We start from the raw sequence: 23640 nt of genomic DNA, 5'->3' as shown, positions 1-23640 counted from the left end.
TTAAATGTAGATTTTGAAAGGTAAATGGCTGTAACTATCTCTAGGAGTCTTGATTTATGGTGTTATATTAATGCTCAAATGGATTGTTGCCATCTAAATGTACTATTAATAATGAGTCAAGACACCAATGTTAAAACAATGTAGCAACATTGAGTGTTGTGGGGGCTTTTTGTTTTGTTTTGGTTTGGTTTGGTTGTGGTTTGGTTTGGTTTTTCTCTTATAGAAAGCACAATGTGCTATCTTGGGGTTGCCTTAATTTGAATTCCTGTAAATACTAGTGAAAGCAGGGAAAAAAAATATCTGAGTAGTCCTTTTAATCTATGTTTGACCATCGAACTACTTTACATACAAATTTTAATGAACATTTTATATTTCTTAGTAATTTGATAAAATTTCTACTGTAATATTTCACACAAAAAGTTGTAAGTGAAGCAGCATGGGGTGCAGCTAAGAACAAAGGGTTTGGGTTCAAATCTAAGAAGTGATGTTTACTTGCTCCATGAACCTTGGGAAAGTTTCCCTCTTTAAGGGCCAGTTTCTCCTCTTTGAATTGGGGATTGTATTGGCACCAACATCACCAACTAGAATGGTGTGAGAACACCTGGGTAGCCTAGATGACAATAATTGTGAGGCTCTCCTTAAGATGGGATTTATTCTTGTTCATATATATAGTTTTCTTATAAATCATTTTGTTTCCTTTTTTAATTGTATAAATAAGGATTCCACTACCTGGCCCACAGTGACCCATTGCCAGTTTTGTGACTAACATTCCATGGAGCACAGACACACCGTTCATGCCGGGCATGTGCCTGTGGCCGCGTCCGTGCTGCAGGGGCAGAGGTGAGCCCTCACGACAGAGGCCTTTTGGCCCATAAAGCTGAAAAATTTTGCTAATTAGCCCTTTGAAACAGATTTCTGACCTCTGGCTTCAATTATAAAAGTAAAAATTTATTTTAAAATAATGCCAACAATATGAATGAATTTAACACAGTCCACTCCTTTTTCTCTTTCAAAACTTCCTTCTTTGTAGAAAGTTCATATAAAAAAGTGTTTCTTTCCCCTTTTAGAAAGACTGCTTCCATCCACTTTCCTTATTATTTCCCCTCTTGACTCCCAAAATGGAAGAACAACTTATACCTCTACTACGCCACTCTTACTTTTTTTTGCCTTCTGTAAACGATCATATACATTCATTATGTTATATAAATTTCACTGTGCAGTTAATTTTATACCACTGTGTGACTACCACCCAGATCAAAATCTAGAGCATGACCACCACCCCAGAAAGCTCCCTCATGGCCCATTCCAGCCAACACCCCCCTCCAAAAGTTTACCACCACTGTCCTCTATTATCATGAACAAGTTTTGCCTCCTTTTGAACTTCAGATAAATGGTGGAATTATACAACATATACTCACTTGTGTCTTTTGTGGCATTAATCCATGTTAATGAATTAACTAGCTATAGCTCATTCTTTTTTATTACTGCATGGCATTTCATTGTATAAATATACTATAATTTATTTATACATTTTCTATTGATGGACATTTATTTTTCATTTTTGTCTGCTTTGAATATCCTTGCACATTTTTTGATGTACGTGGGCACTTAGTTTTTTTGAAATATACCTAAGAATGAAATTGCTGGATCATAAAGTGTGCATATACTCCATTTCAGTCAACACTCCCAGTTTTCAGAAGTACAGTGAATTTACACTCCCACCAGCAGTGCATGTGCTTCCTTTAATTTCTGAGTGCCCTGTTTCTACCTTCTAGGAGGGAGGTAAAGCAGGCTTGCGTAACTGAACTGTAGGTGTGTTCCTTGGTGGCTGCATGGTTGGGGGTTGTACAATCATAGCCAATAGTTTAGAGATCCACATTGCTTCTCCAGCTTCCTTAATTTATGACCTTGGCTCCTCTAACTTGACCTCAGCTGCATCATTAGTAGAATGGAGCAAGAGGTCAATAGTGTCTGCTGCTCCATTACAAAGAGGCTGTGACCTCTTAACTGGGTTGGACTCTGAATGTAACCACTCTGCTATCCTTATTATGTTCTCCCACACATCCCTAGCTATGGTGTCATTGCCATCCAGTTCTTCCAACCTAGGATAAACGGGGAGGAAGCCAGGGTAGTACCACCACCCTAACTTTCCCCTTTCTGTTCTTCTCCCTTTCTCTCTTCTTCCTTCTTTCCTCTCCCCTTTCCTTTCTGCTTTCTCCTCTTTCTCCTTCATGCCACAGCCAAGTCCTGAGTGCTCATTAAGCTCACACTATCCTAGGAATGGGGAATGCAGATAAAGTGGACAATGGATATGCTCTCTTTGCTTAAGGATTTTACAGTCTCAGGAAGCTTATTCACAACACTTCAATAAAAAAGGAACTGAAAGGCAATGATGTCATTTTAGTTGCTGAAAGAAAGAAAATATTTTTTGGCATGGGATGTAGAATTACTGCTATCCTTTTTTTTTTCTCTCTCTCTCTCTTACATCTACAGCCTTTTAAAACACAAGGATTTCTTTGCGATATTATAAAGTCTTCAGACTCTTATACAACGAGTCAAAGAAATTTGAGGACTACTAATTGAGAAAATGTGCAGCATCAAGAAGTTACTATGAATTCATTTATGCTCACAAATGCTTATGCCTTTTTAGTCATACCAACTTGTCCATCTCTATGTGTATGAGACATACACAAATGGGTTAAGCAGACTCCAGAAGTGCTTGTTAAATATAGAATTTCCTGGACTTCTTGAGATGTTTCTGCAGTCTTACTCCAGAGATTATCTCTTGCCAAGTCTACCCTCAAATGGAAAATTGTGACTATGTACATTGTTTGACATTTGATAAAGTTGAGCAATTGGCTCTCCAATTTTCCTCTTTTCTTCTTTAAGAGACACAGGTTGGGGACCTGTGTGCATAAAATTTCCCAATTCCAACTTGCACGGTTGGTTATGTGGCTGATGAAATCCCAGCCAGATGGCGACAACCCGCAATGAATTCTGTGGTACTCGAGCTCCATCCACAGAGCAGAGACCTCAACTGGAAGGTGGAACATTTACGCCAAAGACAGCCTGTCTCTGCATCTAACTAGATACATTTAAGCCTATTTTTATTTTGGTTTTATGACTTCTCAGCATTATACAGAAAAGGAATATTCTCACATATAAATAAGGGAGATTTATCTTCTAAATTTTGTCTATCTGTGCCCAGAATCTTGTATTCTTCCACTTCCCAGCTCCCAATCCACACCAAAGGTATGTTTTTCTCTTCAGCAAGTTGTTCAGTGACCCGAAGAGACTATGGATACAGAGATCCTAGGCTCTAAATGCTATTAGTTCCAGATCCAAGGACACCTATCTTAGGCTCAAGAGTTTCAAATTAATGAAGCTAAGCCTCCAAGGTCAGTGATCAGATGGTGACTGTCCTTACTCTGTTTTAAGGCCACATACTAAATCCTAGATCTGCCCAGCAGCTTCCTTCCAGGGAAACTGGGCAAGAAGAAGACTTGGCCTCAGCCCTGCAGATCCCAAGATGTCCTCACTCCCAGGACTGCAGTCCAGGGATTACAGTGGCCAGATCTGGTCTCACTGAGAACATGAGCCAGGCAATGATAGTGCCCTAGATTTCCTATAAAGCCATTTCCAAATCCATTCAGGTTTCTGAGAAACTCAAAGTATCTAATCCCTGGACAAGACATGAAACAGGATTGAAATGGGATCAGTTCCTCTCTTGTGTTCATAGCAAACCCTAATGGGATCAGCAGCAATGTCATCCTAATGTGTTCGGCTATGGATGGAAGTTGGTTCCCTATAGGGAACCACTGGACTCTATTGCTAGGACCTTTGATTAGCATTTGCTTGTTCCCAGAGTCAGCCTTGATTTCCAGGGTCCAGAGACTATCCCTGGCCCCTTTGCCTGTGCTTTACAAATCCCTTCCTCTCTTGAGCTCTTGCTAATCCTCAGATCAGTGAATCACCAGCTAATCAAGAAAAGAAGCCTTGTGTCATCTACAGTAAACACATCTGTGGACCTACCTACCATGGCCAAAACCTATGCCAGAGGCCAGGAATACAGAAGGAATAAGACAAAATCCCCACCCTGAATAAACTTACCTCCTGACAGGGAAGAAGGAGAAGCAATGGATAATTATACTTGATGTGGCAGATTCTCTAATGATGAGATATCCCAAAGTCACCTGACAGGAGAAACTGTCTCTGTGCATTCCCTATGTATTCATGGAAGACATCCTGGAGATGGAAACCTCTGAGCTGTACCCCAAATATAGCCATTGCCAAGTTTTCAGCATGATACCATGTGGCTGGTATATCCAGAGTAAATTGGTATGGGTGTTGGTGATATTGATGACAATTTACAATGGATCTTTGTCAGCACTTTTTTGCATGTGGTTTTCTCCCAATAATTATATATCTTGGGAACAGGAGAGTTTAGTCTGTACATTCTACCGGCTTCTGAGGCCAGGACTGATTGTGTTACTGGGATAGAATTCCCTGGTGACCTTCCTTCACACTGTAGCACCATTGTTCAAATTTTCAATCCTTCACTCACCTGTAACAGCATGCCTTATACTATATGTGAGGAGACACTGGGTTTCCAGGGACAATAGTTGAAGAATCTTGGGTCTACCAAGCATATAGCTGGTCTCATCCGACGGCCTCACTGTTTCCAGGATACCCCAACTGCCTTAACACGAAAGCTGAGTCCCTTCGCAATGGGCTCCCACTCTTCAGGCCCCTCCTTTGATTGCTTAGTCCTTCCCTAAAATTCTGAAACAATCTCTGATCTTAAAATACTCCATGTTTTTTCCTGCCTCCAGACTTATGCCAATACAGTCGTCCCATTTTGCCATAATTACCAGTTTGTAGGATTATCTCTCTCACAGGACTCTGAGCACCTAGGGGCCAATGACTGTGTTACCCACCTCTGCATGAAAATTCAGAGATGCTAACCACTTATGCTAAGTGCTTAAGAAATGTCCTTTTAAAAAAAATGAATGAATGAATGAATGGGTGAGTGGGTGAAGGAATGTGTGGGAGAGTAAGGCCAAACCAAATGATGTCTTTGAAGATCCAAAAAATATTAATTTTCTTGACCAGAAATGAAACAGAGCATTGGACTCATCTTCTCCAAATTGCAAACTATTTCCTTCCATACCATCACTGCCCAGGGTCAGGTGCCTTGGGCTGGAAACCAAGGAAAGAAAATAAGATGGGTGTCTACAAGGGTGTATGTGTGGGCTGATTTTAAAAGATGTATTTTAGTAAATTCTCAGGCCCTGGATGAAGCCTAAAGGGCACAGTTTCAAAATGGACTTTTTTACAACTGACCTAGGGGAAGAAATGCTCAGAAAGTCTGAAGGCTAGTCACACTGCATTCTGTAAACTCCTTTCCTGGAGAAACTCCCTTCGTGTTCGGACAGCCTTGCTGAATAGAACAAAATATAATCTGAAAAGCAACAGAAGTCCCTGAGGAAGTGAGGAAAATGAGTCTGAGGGAAAAATAAGGAACTGATTTCTCTTACTGAGTACATAACAGATTCTTCTTGGAGGCCTAAGCCTTTTCTCTGGACATGCGTCCTTTGGCTCATAGACTCCATGAGTTGTGAGGGCACAGGGAGGGGTATGTGATCTACCCCATACCCCAACTTCCCTGGCTTCCAGCAGGAAACGATGAGATCTCCAGCAATGCTGATTGTGTAACGAGTGTGCACCAGACACTGTATGTGTGCAACCTCATTGAACTCCATCCAACAAAATTCCTCCATGGTAAATGCTGTTGTCCTCCATTTGGAAGGTGTTAGAACTGGTGGTCAGTGAGACTGATCAAGTTCCTTAACCTCATCTGTAAAATGGGTATTATAATGGCACCAGTCACATTAAGTTGATATGAGGGCTCCATGGGTTAATGTTTAAAAATTCTATCAGAGTGCCTGAAGCAGAATAGGATTTATATAATTTTGTTAGGTAAAAGAATAGAAAAATAGATACATGAATAAATGTGGGGATGGATAGATCAGAGGAGTATCTGAACCAAGATCAAAAAGTAGCAAGTGTTGAAGGTGGAGGCTGAATGCAGGCTGTCTGATTCTCATACTTCCTCCTGAACTACCTAGACCTTACAGGATGATTCGAAATGCTCCCCAAACCCTCAGAAAAGGGCACTACCTTCTGTAGCTCATTCCAGTGTTTTCTACCCAAAATGTTCTTTCCTGTGATTTGCTGGATGGTATCTACTTAAATTTTCATCCTTTCCTTTTCACAAATCTGAAACCTATGGCTTCTACCTGGTGAGTGAATGGATGAGTGGTGTGAGACTCCATGCTCATGCATGGGCCTGTTCTGTCGGTAGCTTTTCTGCACAGAATTTGGTCTGACTGATTCTGTACATTTCATGCAACCCCTTGCAGCATCATACAAGCTGCTAATGAAAGCAAGTCTCAAACATATGCACAGTGCTGTTTCAATTATTCTTGCCTGTTCCCTTTTAGATTTTACATCTTTTTGACTCCTGCCTCTTGAAGCCCCACCACTCTGCCTTTTAACTGGCACCAGTAGGAAAGACAGAGAACTATGACACACAGCCTTCCTAGGATGTCACAGAACTCAGAGGCTGGCAGAGACATGCCGGCAATGCCTTCTTCCCTGAAGACAGATACAGGAAGAGCTTTTGAACAGGTGTAACTTCCATGGATGCAATGGTGTTCTCAATTGTACATGAGCTCCCTGTCTCTCATTAGAGGTATAAATAGAGAGACAGGGAGCTCTCGGCTCTCAGATGGAGAGAGGAAGACAATATGGGCCTGGCTGCAAACCCAAAGTTGCTCAAGCTCCCTCTGCTCCCAGGAGAGCTCTTAGCTTTTGTCTTCCCAGCAAGAATGAGTCTGCTGCAGGAAAGACATTTAATTGTCCCATTTACCAGCTCCAGTTTACAAGATCACATTGACAGAGATCACGGCCTCTTTGTAATGGAGCAACAGACAGTGGAATGAACATCACAGAGCTGCTCCTTGGAAAAATGGCATTTGCTGCTTCACCCTAGCTGAGGACATGTGAATTTCCCAACATTTTACTCTCAAGTCCACTGCAAGATCCCTTTTGCTCTGTATTTTCTCCATTTATATGGCAGAAACACCCCCAACAGATCCACACATTTTGTGCAGTTCTGCCCATTCTAAGCCTGGGGATGTAAGAAGAAAAACAAAGAGCAAATATGGATTCAGTGCTTGCTATATGCTGCAGGCCATGAGAAATATCAAAACCATAAAACATGGTCCCTGGTCTCCCTCAAGGAGATTACAATATACTTGAGTAAATTAAAAACAAAATAAGGAAGTATTTGAACTGCAGTTCAGTACACTAGTAGCAGAAAGCTATGAGGCACGAAATGATTAACTGGAAAATGATTGGAACAGGCTGTAATTCGTATTGAGAATTGTGCATTTTGTTCTCTTTTCAGGATGTAGGTCTGGTTTACCAAGTTGACTTATTCAGAGAGGTGTTGTTTGGGCAGAGGGCAGAGGAAAAATCTTTACATTTACATACTGAAAAGAATCGAGATGATGCTTCTTATCCACAGGCTGATGCTGTTACAGACATACAAACTTGGCTCTCTTTGGGACAACACCAAAAGAAAGTTGTCCTGGGAATTTGACAAAATATGGTGAAAAGACCCATTTTTGTGTCTGCACAAATGCCAAAGGAAGGGGGAAAGTCAGCAGCCCACTGCATTTTTGAAGGGATGTCACCAGCGTTTTTGTGAGAAGAGGAAGCAATACTGTAAATCTTGAGGCAGAATGAGAGTGGAATTTAGACAAGTTGGTGGTAGTGTTGGGGGGATGATGAGATAACAACATTTGTGACTGTGTGAAAGCACCTGAGGCTGTTGGAAAGAAAGGACTTGAAATCAAGATATCCCTTCCCAGCACTTTGGCTGCACCACTGATTAACCAGCACCCTTCCTTCTGGGTGAAGAATTTATAAATATATACATTTCTTATTTTCTCTTCCATAAATACATGTGCTGTTTAAATCCTGATTACAAAAGTTATACACATGTATATGGTTGTGTTACAATGGAAAACCAAACCGATATGATCCCCTGCATGCTACAAAAACATAATTTAGGATTAAAAGCTATTGCACACACACATACACACACTCACACACATTCACACGCTCACACTCACATAATACACAGTCAAGGTGAAAAGAAGAAAAATCCTTAGATGCCAGAAACGGAGGAGGATGGGATATTCTCATAGGAGGTTTCAGCTGAGGTGCAGCAGCCTAAGGACATAAAAGCTGTGAGAGTGGAGACCGGGGCTTTAACATCTACTGCATAAATCTGAGACCTTCAGTGAGTTAATGCATCTGTGCAAAGGAGGTTATAAAAAACTGTCCATCAAAGCAAAAAAAAGTACAAGAAGGCTTGCCATCTGCTTGAAGTTCTGAGTGAGAAATTAAAACCAAAATGGGTATGAAGGTCTAAATGTAACTACTTAAATGGTGCAGTAATTACAGTAAAGTTTTTTTTTTCATACAGAAAGTACTGCATTGAAAGTCCCTGGAACCATGGTGGAAGCAAACCCAGAACCCTGCCGTGGGGACATTTCTGTAGCCCAGTGTGCTTGGGAGCCCCATGGAGTGTAGCGGGAAATCAAGTCTGCTGAAGATTAGCTCATAATCAAAAGTTACTAATATCATAGGGAAGTTACCCACCATGAGAGTCAGCACATACAACAAACAGACGATTGTGAACCCCAAGAACTAAGGGAGTGGGGAGGGGTGCAGGGAAGAGAATAAACTGAAAGACTGTAGGGTTGAATTTATTAAACATAAAAGTTTAAAAAATAAAAAATGGGTAGGACATTACGATAAAAGAAACAGGCAGGACTTTAAAAGAGCCAGATGAATGTCACAATTAAAAGATGAAAATTAAAATGTAAAGCTAAATATTACTAATGAAAGAATAAATGAACTGGAAAATATGGGAATCATCTAACTGCAGGACAGGGAGATAAAGGAATGGAAAACATTAAAGCAAAGTTAATAACCTAAAGGATAGAATGAGAAGGTCTAGAACAGTTCAAACACAATTTTAAGAAAGAAAACAAAAGAGGATTATCCTGTGCCATTAGAGAATTGTGATAACACTACATACCTTATTAGAATAGCTAAAATCCAGAACACTGACAACATTAATCAGTGCTGGTGAAGATGTGGAGCAACAGGAACTCTCGCTCACTGCTGGTAGGAATGTAAAATGGCACAGACACTCCGGAACACAGGTTGGTGGTTTCCTACAGAGCTAAATGTAATATTACCATGCAATCTAGCAGTATGCTCCTAGGTATTTACCTAAATAAGTTAAAAAGTTCTGTCCACAGAAAAACCTGCACATGACTGTTTATAGCAGTTTTATTCATAACTGGTAAAACTTGGGAGCAGCAAAGACATCCTTCAGTAGGTGAATGAACAAACAAACTGTACAGCTAATTCAATGGAATATTAATTGGCAGCAAAAAGAAATGAGCTGTCAAGCCATTGAAACACACAAAAGAATGTTAAGTGCATACTGTTAAGCGAAAGAAGCCTGTGTGAAAAGGCTTAGCATGCCAAGCGAAATAAGCCAGGGGGCGAAAGACAAATACCATATGATCTCACCTATAAGCGGAACCTAACCAACAATGCAAAGAAGCAAGGCAAATATGACCAGCAACACTGAAAGGAAAAGAAATCAACAGAGACAAGAGGGAAGGGGGGGCAGGGAAAGGGAAGGGAAGGGGAAAGTCAAGGAACATATAGCAAGGACTCATGGACAAAACCAAAGGGGAAGAGCTGAGGGAGGGAAGGTGGGAGGGGGCAAGGGAAAGAGGGGGGGGAAGGCAGAGACAAATGTATTTAAAAAGTAAATAAATTAATTAAAAAAAAATAAAAAAAATAAAATTGCAGAACAAAAAAAAAAAGAAAGAAAGAAAAGGCTACATACTATATAGTTCCAACCATATGATGTTCTGGAAAAGACAAAACTGTAGAGACAATTAAAAAATCAGCAGTTGCTACGATTGGGATGGATGGTAAGGAGAGATGAATAGCTGGAACATAGGGGATTTTTAGGGCAGTGAAAATACTCTCTACAATACTATAATGGTGCTTACATGACATTATACATTCAACAAAACCCACAGAACTGCAACACAAAGAGTGAATCCTAATGTAAACTATAGATTATAGTTAATAACAAAGATTCAAAATTGGTTAATAAATTGTAAAACACCGCACCAATGTCAGATGTTAGTAGGGGAATCTGAGGGGTATGGGCACAGGGAATATATGGAAATTGTCTGTACTTTCTGCTCAATGTTTCATTATATCTAAAACTACTGTAAAAATAAAGTTTATAAATTTTTTAAAAGATAGAATGGAGAGAACTATACACAAAACAACAATGGTTGAGATTTTTCCAGAATTGAAGCTATGAGTCACCAAATAGAAGAATCACACTGATTCCAGAGCAGAACAAATAAATCCACACCTAGATTCTACACCAAAGACAAAATGAAATTCTCAAAAGCAAGTACAGAAAACATAGAAATTGTATAGTAAACAATGACAATTAGATTATGATCCAACATCTCATAACAGTTGCAGTGTAGATCAGAAGATAAGTCATAACATCTTCAGAAGGTCAAGATAAAATAATTGTTGACTTAGATTTTTATGTTCCACCAAATACATCAAGAGTGAAGACAAACCAAAAGCGATATATGTTTATTCCACAGAACTTAAAAAGAGAGCAATATGAAAGCAATCATTATATTAACTTCTGCAAAAGAGATCAAATAAATGGGGAATGTTTATTTTTCTCTGCATGCCTCCCGTATCTAGGAGATTATACACACATACACACATACACACACTATAGTCCTACCTTCCATTTATCATATTTTGCCATGTGTAATGCACATTATTACACCCAAATTTTGGGGGGAAAAATAAATTTGCACACTGTAAATGGGTAGTACTAATTCTGTATCTATATAAGTGTTTTTAATTCTTCTATTTATGCTTATGCGTTAAAAGTGCAACTCTAGAAAGCAATAACGATATCCATATGCAAAATAATATGCTGGAATATAATAATTGGTTTTGTTTCTAAAGATAAATAAATAATTGAATTAAAAATTAAAACAAAAGATTTTTTTCCAAAAGTTTGGGCCAAAAATGTAGGTGCACATTATACATGACAGAAGTAGCATTATGTGCATCTTCCTTGATTTTCACTGTCCTCAAAGGATAGTTTGTAAAAGCTGAATCATAGTCTAAGTCCCACAGTTTATTGAGTTCCTAGACAGTATAATCACTAGACATTTAGATCAGAGAATTTTCTCCTAAATGGCAACTAGGTAAAATGCACATAAAAAGAGGGACAAAATAATGTAAGCACGTGTACTACCTTTTTTTCTTTGAAAAGCCCACCTAATTCTTTAATTGGTTACTTAAGTGTGGGGGTGTTTAGTTTGCAGGGACCCATGCAGAGCCAGTTGAGATATCTCTTTTCGACTAATGTTGTGTGCCCTAAGTGCACTGTTTGTGGGTGAGTTTTTGGAATAATCCTGGATATTTTTTTAAAGGAAGAGGGAAAAAGAAACTCATATATTTGAGGATGACTATGTGTCAGGCACTGCACTGGGCATTTACTTCACAACAATCCTATGAAGGCTACAATTTATGGGAAGTTCCTGTGATCCAGGCACTACATTTAGTAACTTTGCATATGTGAGTGCCTTTGATCCTCACCACAATCTAGGAAATGTGCAGCATTATTATATCCATTTCACAGGCAGGATAACTGTGGCTCTGAAGTCACACAGCTAGTAAGTGAAGAAGTCCTAACTGGACTGCAGGTCTCTCCATTGTAGCAGGCTTCCAGTTTACCCCATGTCCTGTTCAAGGACTGGGTGTTAAAGGTAGGGGCAGAGAAAAACAGGACAGGCAGGAAATAATGATAATGACCAAAAAAAAACCAAAAACCAAAAACAACAACCCAAAAAGCAACAAAAAGGACCATGCCAAACTCTCTAACACTATCTCATTTTATCCTCCTATAACAATATTAGGTAGGTATTGTTATTATTACCATCACTCAAAAAGTGAGTGGATGCACAAACCAGGAGAGCTCAGCAACTTGCCTTAAGGTTACACAGCCATAAATCACACATGTTTGTCTGCAATGCAAAGATGCTTGCCCCAAAGTGCATTCCCTGTGCCTTCACTGCCTGTGAATCTTGTCTTCTGCTCAGGTGAGATGGAGGAGCTGGAGACACTGTGGCTCACAGGAATCTGCCACAACGAGAAGAACGAGGTTATGAGCAGTCAGCTGGACATCGACAACATGGCAGGTGTGTTCTACATGCTGGCAGCTGCCATGGCCCTCAGCCTCATCACCTTCATCTGGGAACACCTCTTCTACTGGAAGCTGCGCTTCTGCTTCACGGGCGTTTGCTCCGACCGGCCAGGGCTGCTCTTCTCCATCAGCCGGGTCAGTACCCCTGGCAGTTACTTCCTTTTGCAGTAGCTGGTCCAGGAAAACATCGGGCTTCCAAAGAATCAGGGAGTCTTGACTCCTTGGGGCGGGGTAGGATTCTGCACCTCCCCTTACTTACCAACCTTGGGCATTTATGAGCCAGAGTTTGCAAATCCAAATGACTATGGAAGCCAGAGAGGAAAGGTGAATGAATAAAGCAGGCTGGGCATGAGAAAGATAGCACCAATGACATGAAAAATAGCTTCTGAACCTGGGTGTCACTGTGAGGGAACAACGGAGAATCTCAGGAACTATGATAAACTACGTAATGCTTACCACATCTAAAGGGGGCAGTCATTCTCAATAGATGGTTGGAATGCAGAGCCAACGTTATCAGGCCTTATTATTTGTAAAAGAGAAAGTAGGCATCTAATTTTATATGAAACCTTTCCATTTTTAAATATTAGTAACTAATTCCATTAAAACCCCCCCAAAACACCCCCAAAACATCATGTGGGCCAAACAAAGCAGTCTGTGGCCTCCCTCATTTGCCCCCAGACATGTTAATGACACTGATACAATTCCTATTCAGGATATTACAGTGTGTGCATGCATTCCCACCAAACATGTGTGACAAAATGTAATCTACATATACCACTATGTATGGTATACACACCTAACAAAACACAGAAAGAATGTGCAATGCAGCAGAGCCTGAAATGAAACACAGACCTGAATAACCATGAGAAAGTGCACATGCATCAAACAAAACAAAATACACATTCAACCCAACATAAACTACAGCAGGGTACACATACTATAGTGACTTCACATGCAATTCAAGAAAATCTCTTTTTATGCTATGCTGCACAGCATAGCATGTGTGTGTTGCCATAAAAAGGCACATGTGACAATTCACCAGCAATAATAACAATCACGGAAAATGCATATATATTTGGAGCACATATATGTGTCAGGCACCCTATTAGAACTTTATACTTTCCATCTCATTTAACCTACAAACCAACTCCATGAGGTAGGTACTGTAATTAGTTCCAGATTACAAATGGGGAAACTCAGAGTTATGAGGCTAGGGGATTATCCAAAGGACACACAGTCTGGGTGGAGCCAAGGTTTGAATGTAGACGGTGTACCAGCCAGAGCCCATATTCTCACACAAGCAACAAATATCAAACACAAGCAACACAAGAGATTTGACACATACTGTACAATATATATGTGCATACAACTCACATATGTTTACATGTTCAACACAATCTAGTTATTTATTTGAATCATAATAAAAAGCACATGCATACATATTGTTTACTCATCTCCCAACATAGTGTAACATTATCTGTCTGGTAATAAATCAGTCATCCATCCATCCATCCATTTATTCATTCATTCATCTACCCATTCATCCATCTATTCATTTGTATGTTCATTCATCTGGTTATCCATCCATCTAGCTATCTATCTATTTAATCTGTTTATCTCCCTTTTCTTCCATTTACTCACCTTGGAATTTTTTCACTCTGAAGTAGTTTGATGAATTAGAACTTGAAACATAATGAAAAATATTTGTTTAAAAACATCTAATTTTATATGCTGAGGTTTACTGAGAAAACTAAGTAATTTTTTAAAAAAGAATTTGTGTAGTCTTAGCATTTGGCAATTTTAGAAACTTTAAAGATTCAGAAAGCACACATTAGCTTATTGAGGAAGATTTATTTTCTCTGTTCAATGTCATCGTAAACTTGAGTTCTGTGCAAGTATGTATTTATTAATTAGTTTGACGGCGTCTGAACACACAGATTCCTTATAGCAAGTTCATAGCAAGCATCTTAAAGAATGGACGTGGAGGGGAGTCTGAGTACACAGGAGCAGCCATCGTGGTGTCGCAGTGCGGCAGGCTGGGAATTGAACTTCAGCCTCCCTTCCCTAACGGAGAGAGGACCTCCATCCCATAAGAACACTGAAGGGACTTCTGTATCCCCTTGAAACTCCCAGCCACCATTGCTCCTACCCTCGAAGGTTTCAGGGAACCCTGCTTGAGCACTGACTTTCCTTCTCTCCAGATACGGTTTATCTTTTAAAATAGGTACAGCCTAATGTGTGTGACTAAAAAGTTCTCACACTTGATGTACTTTTCTCATTCTGAGTTACCCTAATAATTATCTCTTTATCAGGGGAACTCAGAATGAGCTTAGGCCTCGACACTGTGCATAGAAGGGTTTCTAGGTTTCTAAAAAAATGTTCTTCCTTTCTGGTCAAGGGCCAGCACACACCCTTAAAAAAGCGGGTTTCATGTGCTTAGTCACACATATGCCACCTTACATATATGCTTATTCACAGTTCAGAGAACACACACCGGAACAAAAGTGTCTTCATTATGTATACACAATCATTTTCTGCAAAACAAAAACAAGACAAAAAATACAGTTGTGAATTCCCAAGCCAAGAACCTACTTTCCTACAAAATCAAGATCACGACATAAGGAATTATGCCTAGTGTGAAATGAGACTTTGGGCCATTATCTCTAATTCTCACAATATGCTGTGAGGTTGATTTGATCACACTCATCCTATGGATGGAGAAACTGAGGCCCAACAAGTTAGAATAGGACCCTTCTGAGTTCACTTTATATTTCCTTGAAACAACAGGGATCTGCTCACTTAATCTCTTGTGCCAGAAAAACAAAGCATGAAAGGCGGGACTTGTCCATGTGTGCAGGGCTGGGCTGCATGTTTTCATCAGTTTCAGAGTATACACTGTCAAGGACATCCATGTGGGATGCCCAGGAATTCACTTCTACTTCTACCCCAAGGCAGGATTTTCTGCACATAAGCCAGGCCACTCCATTACCAGTTCTCCAAGCACATTGACCAGCCAGACAATAGACATAAAGTTGTTGCCACACAGCAGATACACATAACCCCCCTTGTGGGCTTGTCTCCCTTGGGAACTCCTCGAAAATTTGAACAAATATAAACCTGTGACATGTGCACTTCTGCAACTGCCCAGGAAGCAGGCCAGAGCTCAGAGAAGCCATTTATTTAACATGAGAATCGAGCTTCTCTCACAGCTGTGACCTTCGCTTTTAACAACTTACAAAACTGTCCTGCTTCTTGTCTGCGGGATGCCCTTAACTTTTGTTTTCTTTGTAAAACGCTTTCCCTCTCATGTAGAAAAATGTATTCACTGTCACCAGCAAAAAGAATGCCCTCAGTTGTCCTCTGAGACATGCAGATTGGGAGATACAGGAAAGACAAGGACCAGGCAGGTAGAACCATGGCACCTTCCCAAGGAGCTCAGATGAGGCGAGCAGGAAACAAGAAGCTTCTGGCTAGCCCACAGCTGGGGCCAATACAGTAGACACAGACACTGTCTTAGTCCATTTGTGCTACTATAACAAAGAACCACAGACTGAGCAGCTTATAAATCACAGAAATTTATTGCTCACAATTGTGGAGACTGGAAGTCTGAATGGTCGGCTGAGAGCCCTCTCTGGGTCACAGACATCTCCTGTGTCCTCACATGGTGGAAGGGCTGGGAGAGCTTTCTGGGGTCTCTTTTAGGAGGGCACTGAGCCCACTCATGAGGGCTCCATACTGATGATCTAAGCACCTCTCGAGCCTAATCTCCTAATTCAATCATCTTGGGATTTAAGATCTCAACATGTGGATATGGGGGGGAGACACAAAGATTGTGTCCACGGAAGACACATTAGGGATCAGGCTCAGGCTCCAAGGACAGTAGAGCCATGCCGCACTAAGAATGTTCTGAGAGGTCAGGAGCCCATGGCAGGAGCAGAGGAAATTGTCTGGATCAACATGTTGAGTCTTCACTGCTAATTTTAGCTGAGTCCACTGTGGGATTGAGAGGGTACCTTCTTTCCATAACCCATAAAATGTAGACAGAATCTGAATAACAGAGAGAAGAAAAGAGAGAACTGTGCAGAGAGAAAAGAAATGTGAGCCCAGGGACTTGGTTCCTGGGGTGAGGTTTGGGCCGCTTATCTAACCTGGAAGCCACAGTGGCTTTCGAGAACAAGCCTTTGGTAATAAAGGGTAGCAGGCCTTTTCTGGGGAGCTCCAACCACAGGGGCACTGTGTGCCCATGCTAGTGTGCAAGGAGAGGCGAAGTAACGCAAGGAAGGACAGATTAGGGGTGATTGAGCAGCTTGTCCAGCCCACATTTATTGAGCTTCTACTGTGTTAGGTGCTTTGCTTACCTTACTTTATCTTGCCCTGGTACCCTCCTTAGGAGTGTATGATACCACTTGACAGATGTAGAAAAGGAGGCTCAAAAAGATGTAACAGCTTATCCAAGGTCACAGAACTAGTAAAGTTAGAGCTGGGACTTACATCCAGTGGGCTGCAAGTCTCTGACTCTTCCCATTATCCTCTAATACGTGCCCCCCCTTCAGCAGCCCATCTAGAAGATGGGCCAGCTCACCTGGAGAAGGCTGCCATGAAAACCTGGAGCACAGGCTGGGTCCATCAAGTTGGCTCCTGCCTGTGCCTTCACCAGGCAGATGCACCTGGGAGTAGCCTTAGCTGTGACATGTGGGTTAGTCCCAGGGAAAACCAGGGGTCACAGAAAGCAGTCAGCAGCTGTCCTCTCATCTTCTGAAACATAACTCAGTTCTCTGACCTCTTCTGTGGGTCTCTCCAAACAGAGAGACAGCCAACTCCTCTCAGCACGTGGGACCATACTGCTTCGACAGTGAAAGGGTTGGAGGAAGTATTCAAAATCTCTAGGAGAGAGAGGGGAGCTTATTAGAAGAAACTACTGAAAAAGATATTCTTTTTTGATCTCAAATAAATGCAAATGCCTCTCAAGATAGAAGAAAATTGAAAATTTGAAAAACTTAAAAGCTACTATTTTCATCACACTAACAACAGGAAGAAAAGGCACAGATCTTGGCTGATTCAAACATACAGGAAACACACTGATTTTCACTCAGTAGCACCGTCTCTCTAGGTCAGGGAATAAGATTATTCTATTACTAAATTGGGCAAAGAAAGCATAGTTTAAAATAAAAAGTTCAGAAGCTCTGGGCTACCAGAAATATACATACATTTGTATGATTTCCACACCCATACCCTCTGGAAGCAATGAGGAGGAGATGGGGCTTCTTGGCAGGTGAACAGCCAGCCACACAGGACAAAGAGAAGAAGACTAAAGACAAGGCTGCAGAAAGGTGGGAAAGGGCATGATGTGAGGGCCATGCAGCCTGGGGTAGAGAATATCAGAGAAAGACGTACTCAAACACACTTTTTTATTGACCTCTCCTTGAAGGCTGAAGTGGAGACTGTCTCTAGAGAACTGCAAAAAAAAAAAAAAAAAAAGGCAGCAGGGTTGAGACTGTCACACTTCCTTGAGCATCTCTGCGGGTTAAACTCATCCCCACCATGGGGAACTGATGGAACCACTATTATCAGAATCTACAGTTAATCACATATACTTCCCACAAGTTTATGCCAAAGTCAGCAGCAGCTGCTATATTTGCTTTTACAAACCCCTTCTTGGACTGGCTCCCTACCAGTCTTGGGAGGACCAGGTCAAATCCTGCAGGCTTGATCTGATTGTTCCTTTTATGTACGGCTGCCAAACTTTGGAAGCAGGAGTGGGGAAGGGGGGCCACAAATCATGTCACTGATGCCCTCTTGCCTGTTACTTAGCATGAATCAAGAGTTCTTCTCTTGAGTTACTATTAAGTAGAAGTAAACTGCTACTTTTTAAGAATGGAAGAAAGTGTAGTGGAAAGCAAGAGACGCATAGATGGACATGCCTATATTCGAGCTACCTAGGAGTCTGTAAACCACTCAGTCCCTAGATGGATTTAAATGCAGCACATCATATCATCAGGACTCTCCTCTGTCCCAAATAACTATAACACAACTCCATGTTGAGCAAACTCACACACAAACACATAAAGGATATATCGAGTGGGGTAAGAGCAAAGTTCAAGAGAGTGGCCCCAAATGTTCAATCCATTTCATGTATCTCTATCCCCTGGGTTCTACCTTTTTCTATGATGGTTTCACTCTCAGGATAATGTCCCCATATAGTGGGAATACAGGTCCCCTGCAACTGCTCCTTCTATCCCAACACCTATGTCTAGTCCTCAAAAAAAAAAAAAATCTGATTGATCATGTATATATTTCATGCCTACCATTAATCAGAAAGGATTTTTCTGACTGACTTTTTTAGGTCTCGTGATTTTATCGATAGCTTCGGTGTGTGGGTAGGGGTAGTCTCCCAAAAGAGTTAATAATAGGTAGCCTTTTTATGCCAACTTTCTTTGTCAATAGCAGACTGGTATCATGAGCATTCATTGATACCTCTTCTTAAACTTCATGTATGACTATTTGCAAAAGTATCCAATAATCTTGAGTCAGAGAGACGAGATTAGCCTGATGCCTTGTCACTGGTCTCATCCACTTAAGAAACATTATCAGGCTTTAGACTGAATTTCAGTATTTCTCCAGGGCTCCATAAGAAGGTATTATCTTACCTTTCAGGTCAAGTTCAGGTGTGGAGTGGTTTCTGCTACTGCTGTTGCTGATGGTATGCTATGTCACTTCCTACAGGGCATTTACAGCTGTATTCATGGGGTACATATCGAAGAAAAAAAGAAGTCACCAGATTTCAACCTGACCGGGTCCCAGAGCAACATGTTAAAACTCTTTCGGTCAGCCAAAGACATCTCCAACATGTCCAACATGAACTCCTCAAGGATGGATTCTCCCAAAAGAGCTGCTGACCTCATCCAAAGAGGTTCCCTCATCATGGACATGGTTTCAGACAAGGGAAATTTGATATATTCAGACAACAGGTCCTTTCAGGGGAAAGACAGCATTTTTGGAGACAACATGAATGAACTCCAAACATTTGTAGCCAACAGGCACAAGGATAACCTCAACAACTATGTGTTCCAGGGTCAGCACCCTCTGACTCTCAATGAGTCCAACCCCAACACAGTGGAGGTAGCCGTTAGCACAGAACCCAAAGGGAACTCCAGGCCCCGGCAGCTTTGGAAGAAATCAGTGGAATCTCTACGCCAAGATTCAGTGACCCAGAACCCAGTCCCCCAGAGAAATGAGGGAACAGTAGAGAATAGGACCCACTCCCTAAAGAGTCCTAGGTACCTTCCAGAAGAGGTGGCTCACTCGGACATTTCAGAAACTTCAAGTCGGGCCACATGCCACAGGGAACCTGACATCAGTAAGAACCACAAGACCAAGGACAACTTCAAAATGTCAGTGGCCTCCAAGTACCCCAAGGATTGCAGTGAGGCTGAGCGTTCCTACTTGAAGACAAAAGCAAGCTCCCCCAGGGACAAGATCTATACCATTGATGGTGAGAAGGAGCCAAGTTTCCACCTAGATCCCCCCCAGTTTGTTGAAAACATGGCCCTTCCTGAGAATGTGGACTTCCCAGATGCCTACCAGGACCACAGTGAGAACTTCCGCAAGGGGGACGCCACACTGCCCATGAAGAGGAACCCTCTGCACAGTGAAGAAGGGCTTCCCAACAATGACCAATATAAACTCTACTCCAAGCACTTCACCTTGAAAGACAAGAGTTCCCCTCTCAGCGAGGGCAGTGACCGTTACCGGCAGAACTCCACACACTGCAGGAGCTGTCTTTCCAACCTGCCCACCTATTCAGGCCATTTCACCATGAGGTCTCCCTTCAAGTGTGATGCCTGCCTACGGATGGGGAACCTCTACGACATCGATGAAGACCAGATGCTTCAGGAGACAGGTAATCCATCCACCCAGGAGGAGGTCTACCAGCAGGACTGGGCACAGAACACCTTCCAGTTCCAAAAGAACAAGCTAAGAATTAGCCGTCAGCATTCCTACGATAACATCCTTGACAAACCTAGGGAGATGGACCTTAGCAGGCCCTCTCGGAGCATAAGCCTCAAGGACAGGGAACGTCTTCTGGAGGGAAATTTATATGGGAGTCTCGTTAGTGTCCCCTCCAGCAAACTCTTGGGGAACAAAAGCTCCCTTTTCCCTCAGGGTCTGGAGGACAGCAAGCGGAGCAAGTCTCTCTTGCCAGACCACACCTCCGATAACCCTTTCCTCCACTCCTATGGGGATGACCAACGCTTAGTCATTGGGAGATGCCCCTCGGACCCTTATAAACACTCCTTGCCATCCCAGACAGTGAATGACAGCTACCTTCGATCATCCTTGAGGTCAACAGCATCGTACTGTTCCAGGGACAGTAGAGGCCACAACGATGTGTATATTTCTGAGCATGTTATGCCTTATGCTGCAAATAAGAATAATATGTACTCTACCCCCAGGGTTTTGAATTCCTGCAGCAATAGACGTGTGTACAAGAAAATGCCTAGTATTGAATCTGATGTTTAAAACCTTCCATTAATGTTTTATCTATAGGGAAACATACATAATGGCCAGCGTTCTGGAGGGAAAATGTTGGATGTCCAATAGTGCCCTGCAAAGAGAAAGAGTGTTTAGGAAGGTATTTTTTTTTGTTGGTTCTTTTGCACATGGCTACATGCCATAGTCTTCCACTCAAGGAATATTGTGAAGTGTGTGCTGACGATGGTAGATATGAGCTAGGTGAGTCCTTAACCAAAAGTAATAAATAAAAGGGCAAGTCTCCTGGACATGCCCACTAGGTATGTTGGTAGTAATGATGCCTTGGATGTCAATGGTGATGTTGTGATTTCCTATATTCCAAATTCTATTAAGCCAGCCCACCATGTGATTTCCTCATCAGAAATGCCTAATGGTTTCTCTAATACAGAATAAGCAATATGGTATGCATGTAAATCTGACACAGACCAAATAAATCTGCACTGTAGTGAGACTGATATGTACAAGGGATTAGGAAGTTTGGCTTTGTAACCGTTTCCGCTTTATTGTCACGCCTTCCATCACAGCCCACGCCCAAGCCCAGAACACCAGGCTCCCCCAAAGAACAGCAAATCAGTGGGTTTCGTGCTAATTATGCTACCTTCATTATAGTCCATTTCCAAGACATATCTGGAGTAAAAGGCCAGAAGGGCCCTCAGGCACGGAGCTACAAGAATCTCTTTGGCTGTCCATTTGCGTGTTTCACAGACATTCTCTCACCCTTGGCTCCAATGGTCTTGTTCAGAGCTGCGTAAACTAACACATGTATGTCTTCAATATCTAAGTGTGGATCTTCTGTCTATGACACAGCGGCCATTGTAGTTTATCCCGAAGACTCCAGTGTATGTAAGTTTGCATTTCCCCTCTTCTGGTGATGACTCAGGGTTGTATAGTATCTGTTACCCTCTTCCTCCTCGAGTAACCGTAGCTTGTTAAGTCGCCGAACAGCCATGGTGGCATCTAATTAACTGTGTGTTGCTGTTCCCAGGATTGTTAATGTGGTGGCACACACCAACAGCCATATGTGTGCTATGATCTGTAAGAAGTCCAATACCATCTGTCTGCAGAAGGCAAGTGTGGTTTTAGGTTTGTTTCTTAACGTCATGAGATTTAGTTGGGCACTCATTTCCACCCCAGCCTCCTCAAATCAAAAGCCTTCAAAACATGAGAGACACTCAAGCATCTACCCTGAGCATCCTCCAAATTGTGGATAAACGTCAGCAGGATAAGTGATTTCTCTCTTCTGAAATATTCATTCTGTTGGAGCCTGTTTCACTAACACCAACAGAAGCAGATGAAAAATTCCTTAAAGCATTTGTCATTTCCGAGTGCCCTCCATTATCCCATTCCTACTGTACTCAAACCTGTGCATATATGATATGAAATGATACTCATTTAACATAACTAGGGGGAGAGGGAGGATCTGTATGCCTGGGGAGCTCTCAGCACTGTGCTTGGCATGTGCAAAGTGCCTAAATAAATAAAGACCATTGTTATGATACTTTATCACACCAGAATTTTCTAGTTTAAAGATTAAATATTATAAAAACCACAAACAATATTAAACATTTTATATACAAATCTAATAATTAGTGTATTTTAAATACATCACTATCCCTGAAGTATTTGGGAGAAGTAGCCATCAGTTTTTTCAGAGTACCTCGGTCTGTTTGATGACACGCTGCAGAAACCCTAAGTTAATGTATACCAGTCTGACCATTGTTTTCTCCTGCATTTTGCTTTTGGTTCTTAGAAAAGGGGACAGAGTGGCATGTTGAAAAATTATTTTATTTCTTTTATTAATGGTGTGTTCTATTTTGTAGGTAGTGCTTTCCTGTGAGTGGGCAGGTGCCGGGAATAATTGTCTTGGAGCTTGAGGATTCATTGAATGGCTCCATCTCCGGGGAAGTGCACCTAACTCATGATATTCCCATAATGAGGAAAAGTGGTTGCAGTAAAATTTAGTCAGTGGTAGAGAGGCAGAGAAAGGCAATGTGTGAGGAAGTCTTCCCATCATATTTGAGATAGAAAGGAAGAAGGGGCTGACTAGACACTGATAACAAATGTACTTGAACACTCTATTTTGTATTTGAACATTGGATATTGCACCTTTGCTGCCCCTAGGCCCAATGATGGAAGGGTCTAGATTGAAGGACCTTGAATAGTCACCCCAATTTCTAATCCTAGGCATACCATTGACTGTATCATCTTTTAGAACATTCCACCTTTGCCCTTCCATTGCATTCCAGATCTATCTTCCCCCAGCCAGGGTCACCTTCATTCACCCACAAATTTGTATGTGTTAACATGACATGAATTAAAAAGTCTCCCCAGAACACAGAACAGTGGTATGTCACTAGTCCAAAGAAGCTTTATCTTCCTCCGTTGTCCTCAAAACGCATGGGGTTGCCAAATGTGACAGATATCTCCAGGGAAAGCGCAAATGACATGTGGAATGATTCCACGGCCAAAAAAGCCTTCTAATAACAGCATTATTTCTGTTATTAACTCCATATTTCACTGGACAAGAACTAAAAGTGTGACTTTTGGAAGAATCAATAGTAGTGTACTGAAAAAAAAATACTTCCTTCATACCCAAAGCTTTTATAAAAAATAAATAATCAGAACTGGTTGCTATAAAATAAATTTTCCTCCTAATTTCCCTCCTCCACTAGTTCACTGGCTCTTAA

General features: G+C 41.5%; 1 protein-coding gene across 1 annotated transcript in view; it reads left to right on the top strand.

The window, feature by feature from the left end:
* GRIN2A (glutamate ionotropic receptor NMDA type subunit 2A) overlaps positions 1-20993 on the top strand; it is a 366398-nt gene extending 345405 nt beyond the window's left edge. Inside the window, exons 11-12 of the mRNA XM_054589568.1 lie at positions 12318-12556; positions 19145-20993. Of these exons, the coding sequence (XP_054445543.1) occupies positions 12318-12556; positions 19145-20941 (2036 nt within the window). The 3' untranslated portion in view covers positions 20942-20993. The remainder of the gene's footprint in view (positions 1-12317; positions 12557-19144) is intronic.
* Positions 20994-23640: the final 2647 nt, after the last annotated feature.

The sequence above is a fragment of the Pteronotus mesoamericanus genome, unplaced genomic scaffold, assembly GCF_021234165.1.
Source record: "Pteronotus mesoamericanus isolate MK-2021 breed Mesoamerican mustached bat unplaced genomic scaffold, CSHL_Meso_final scaffold_167, whole genome shotgun sequence".
Taxonomy (NCBI): domain Eukaryota; kingdom Metazoa; phylum Chordata; class Mammalia; order Chiroptera; family Mormoopidae; genus Pteronotus; species Pteronotus mesoamericanus.
Note: the sequence above shows the minus strand (reverse complement) of the source record. Positions and strands in the feature narration are given on the sequence as shown.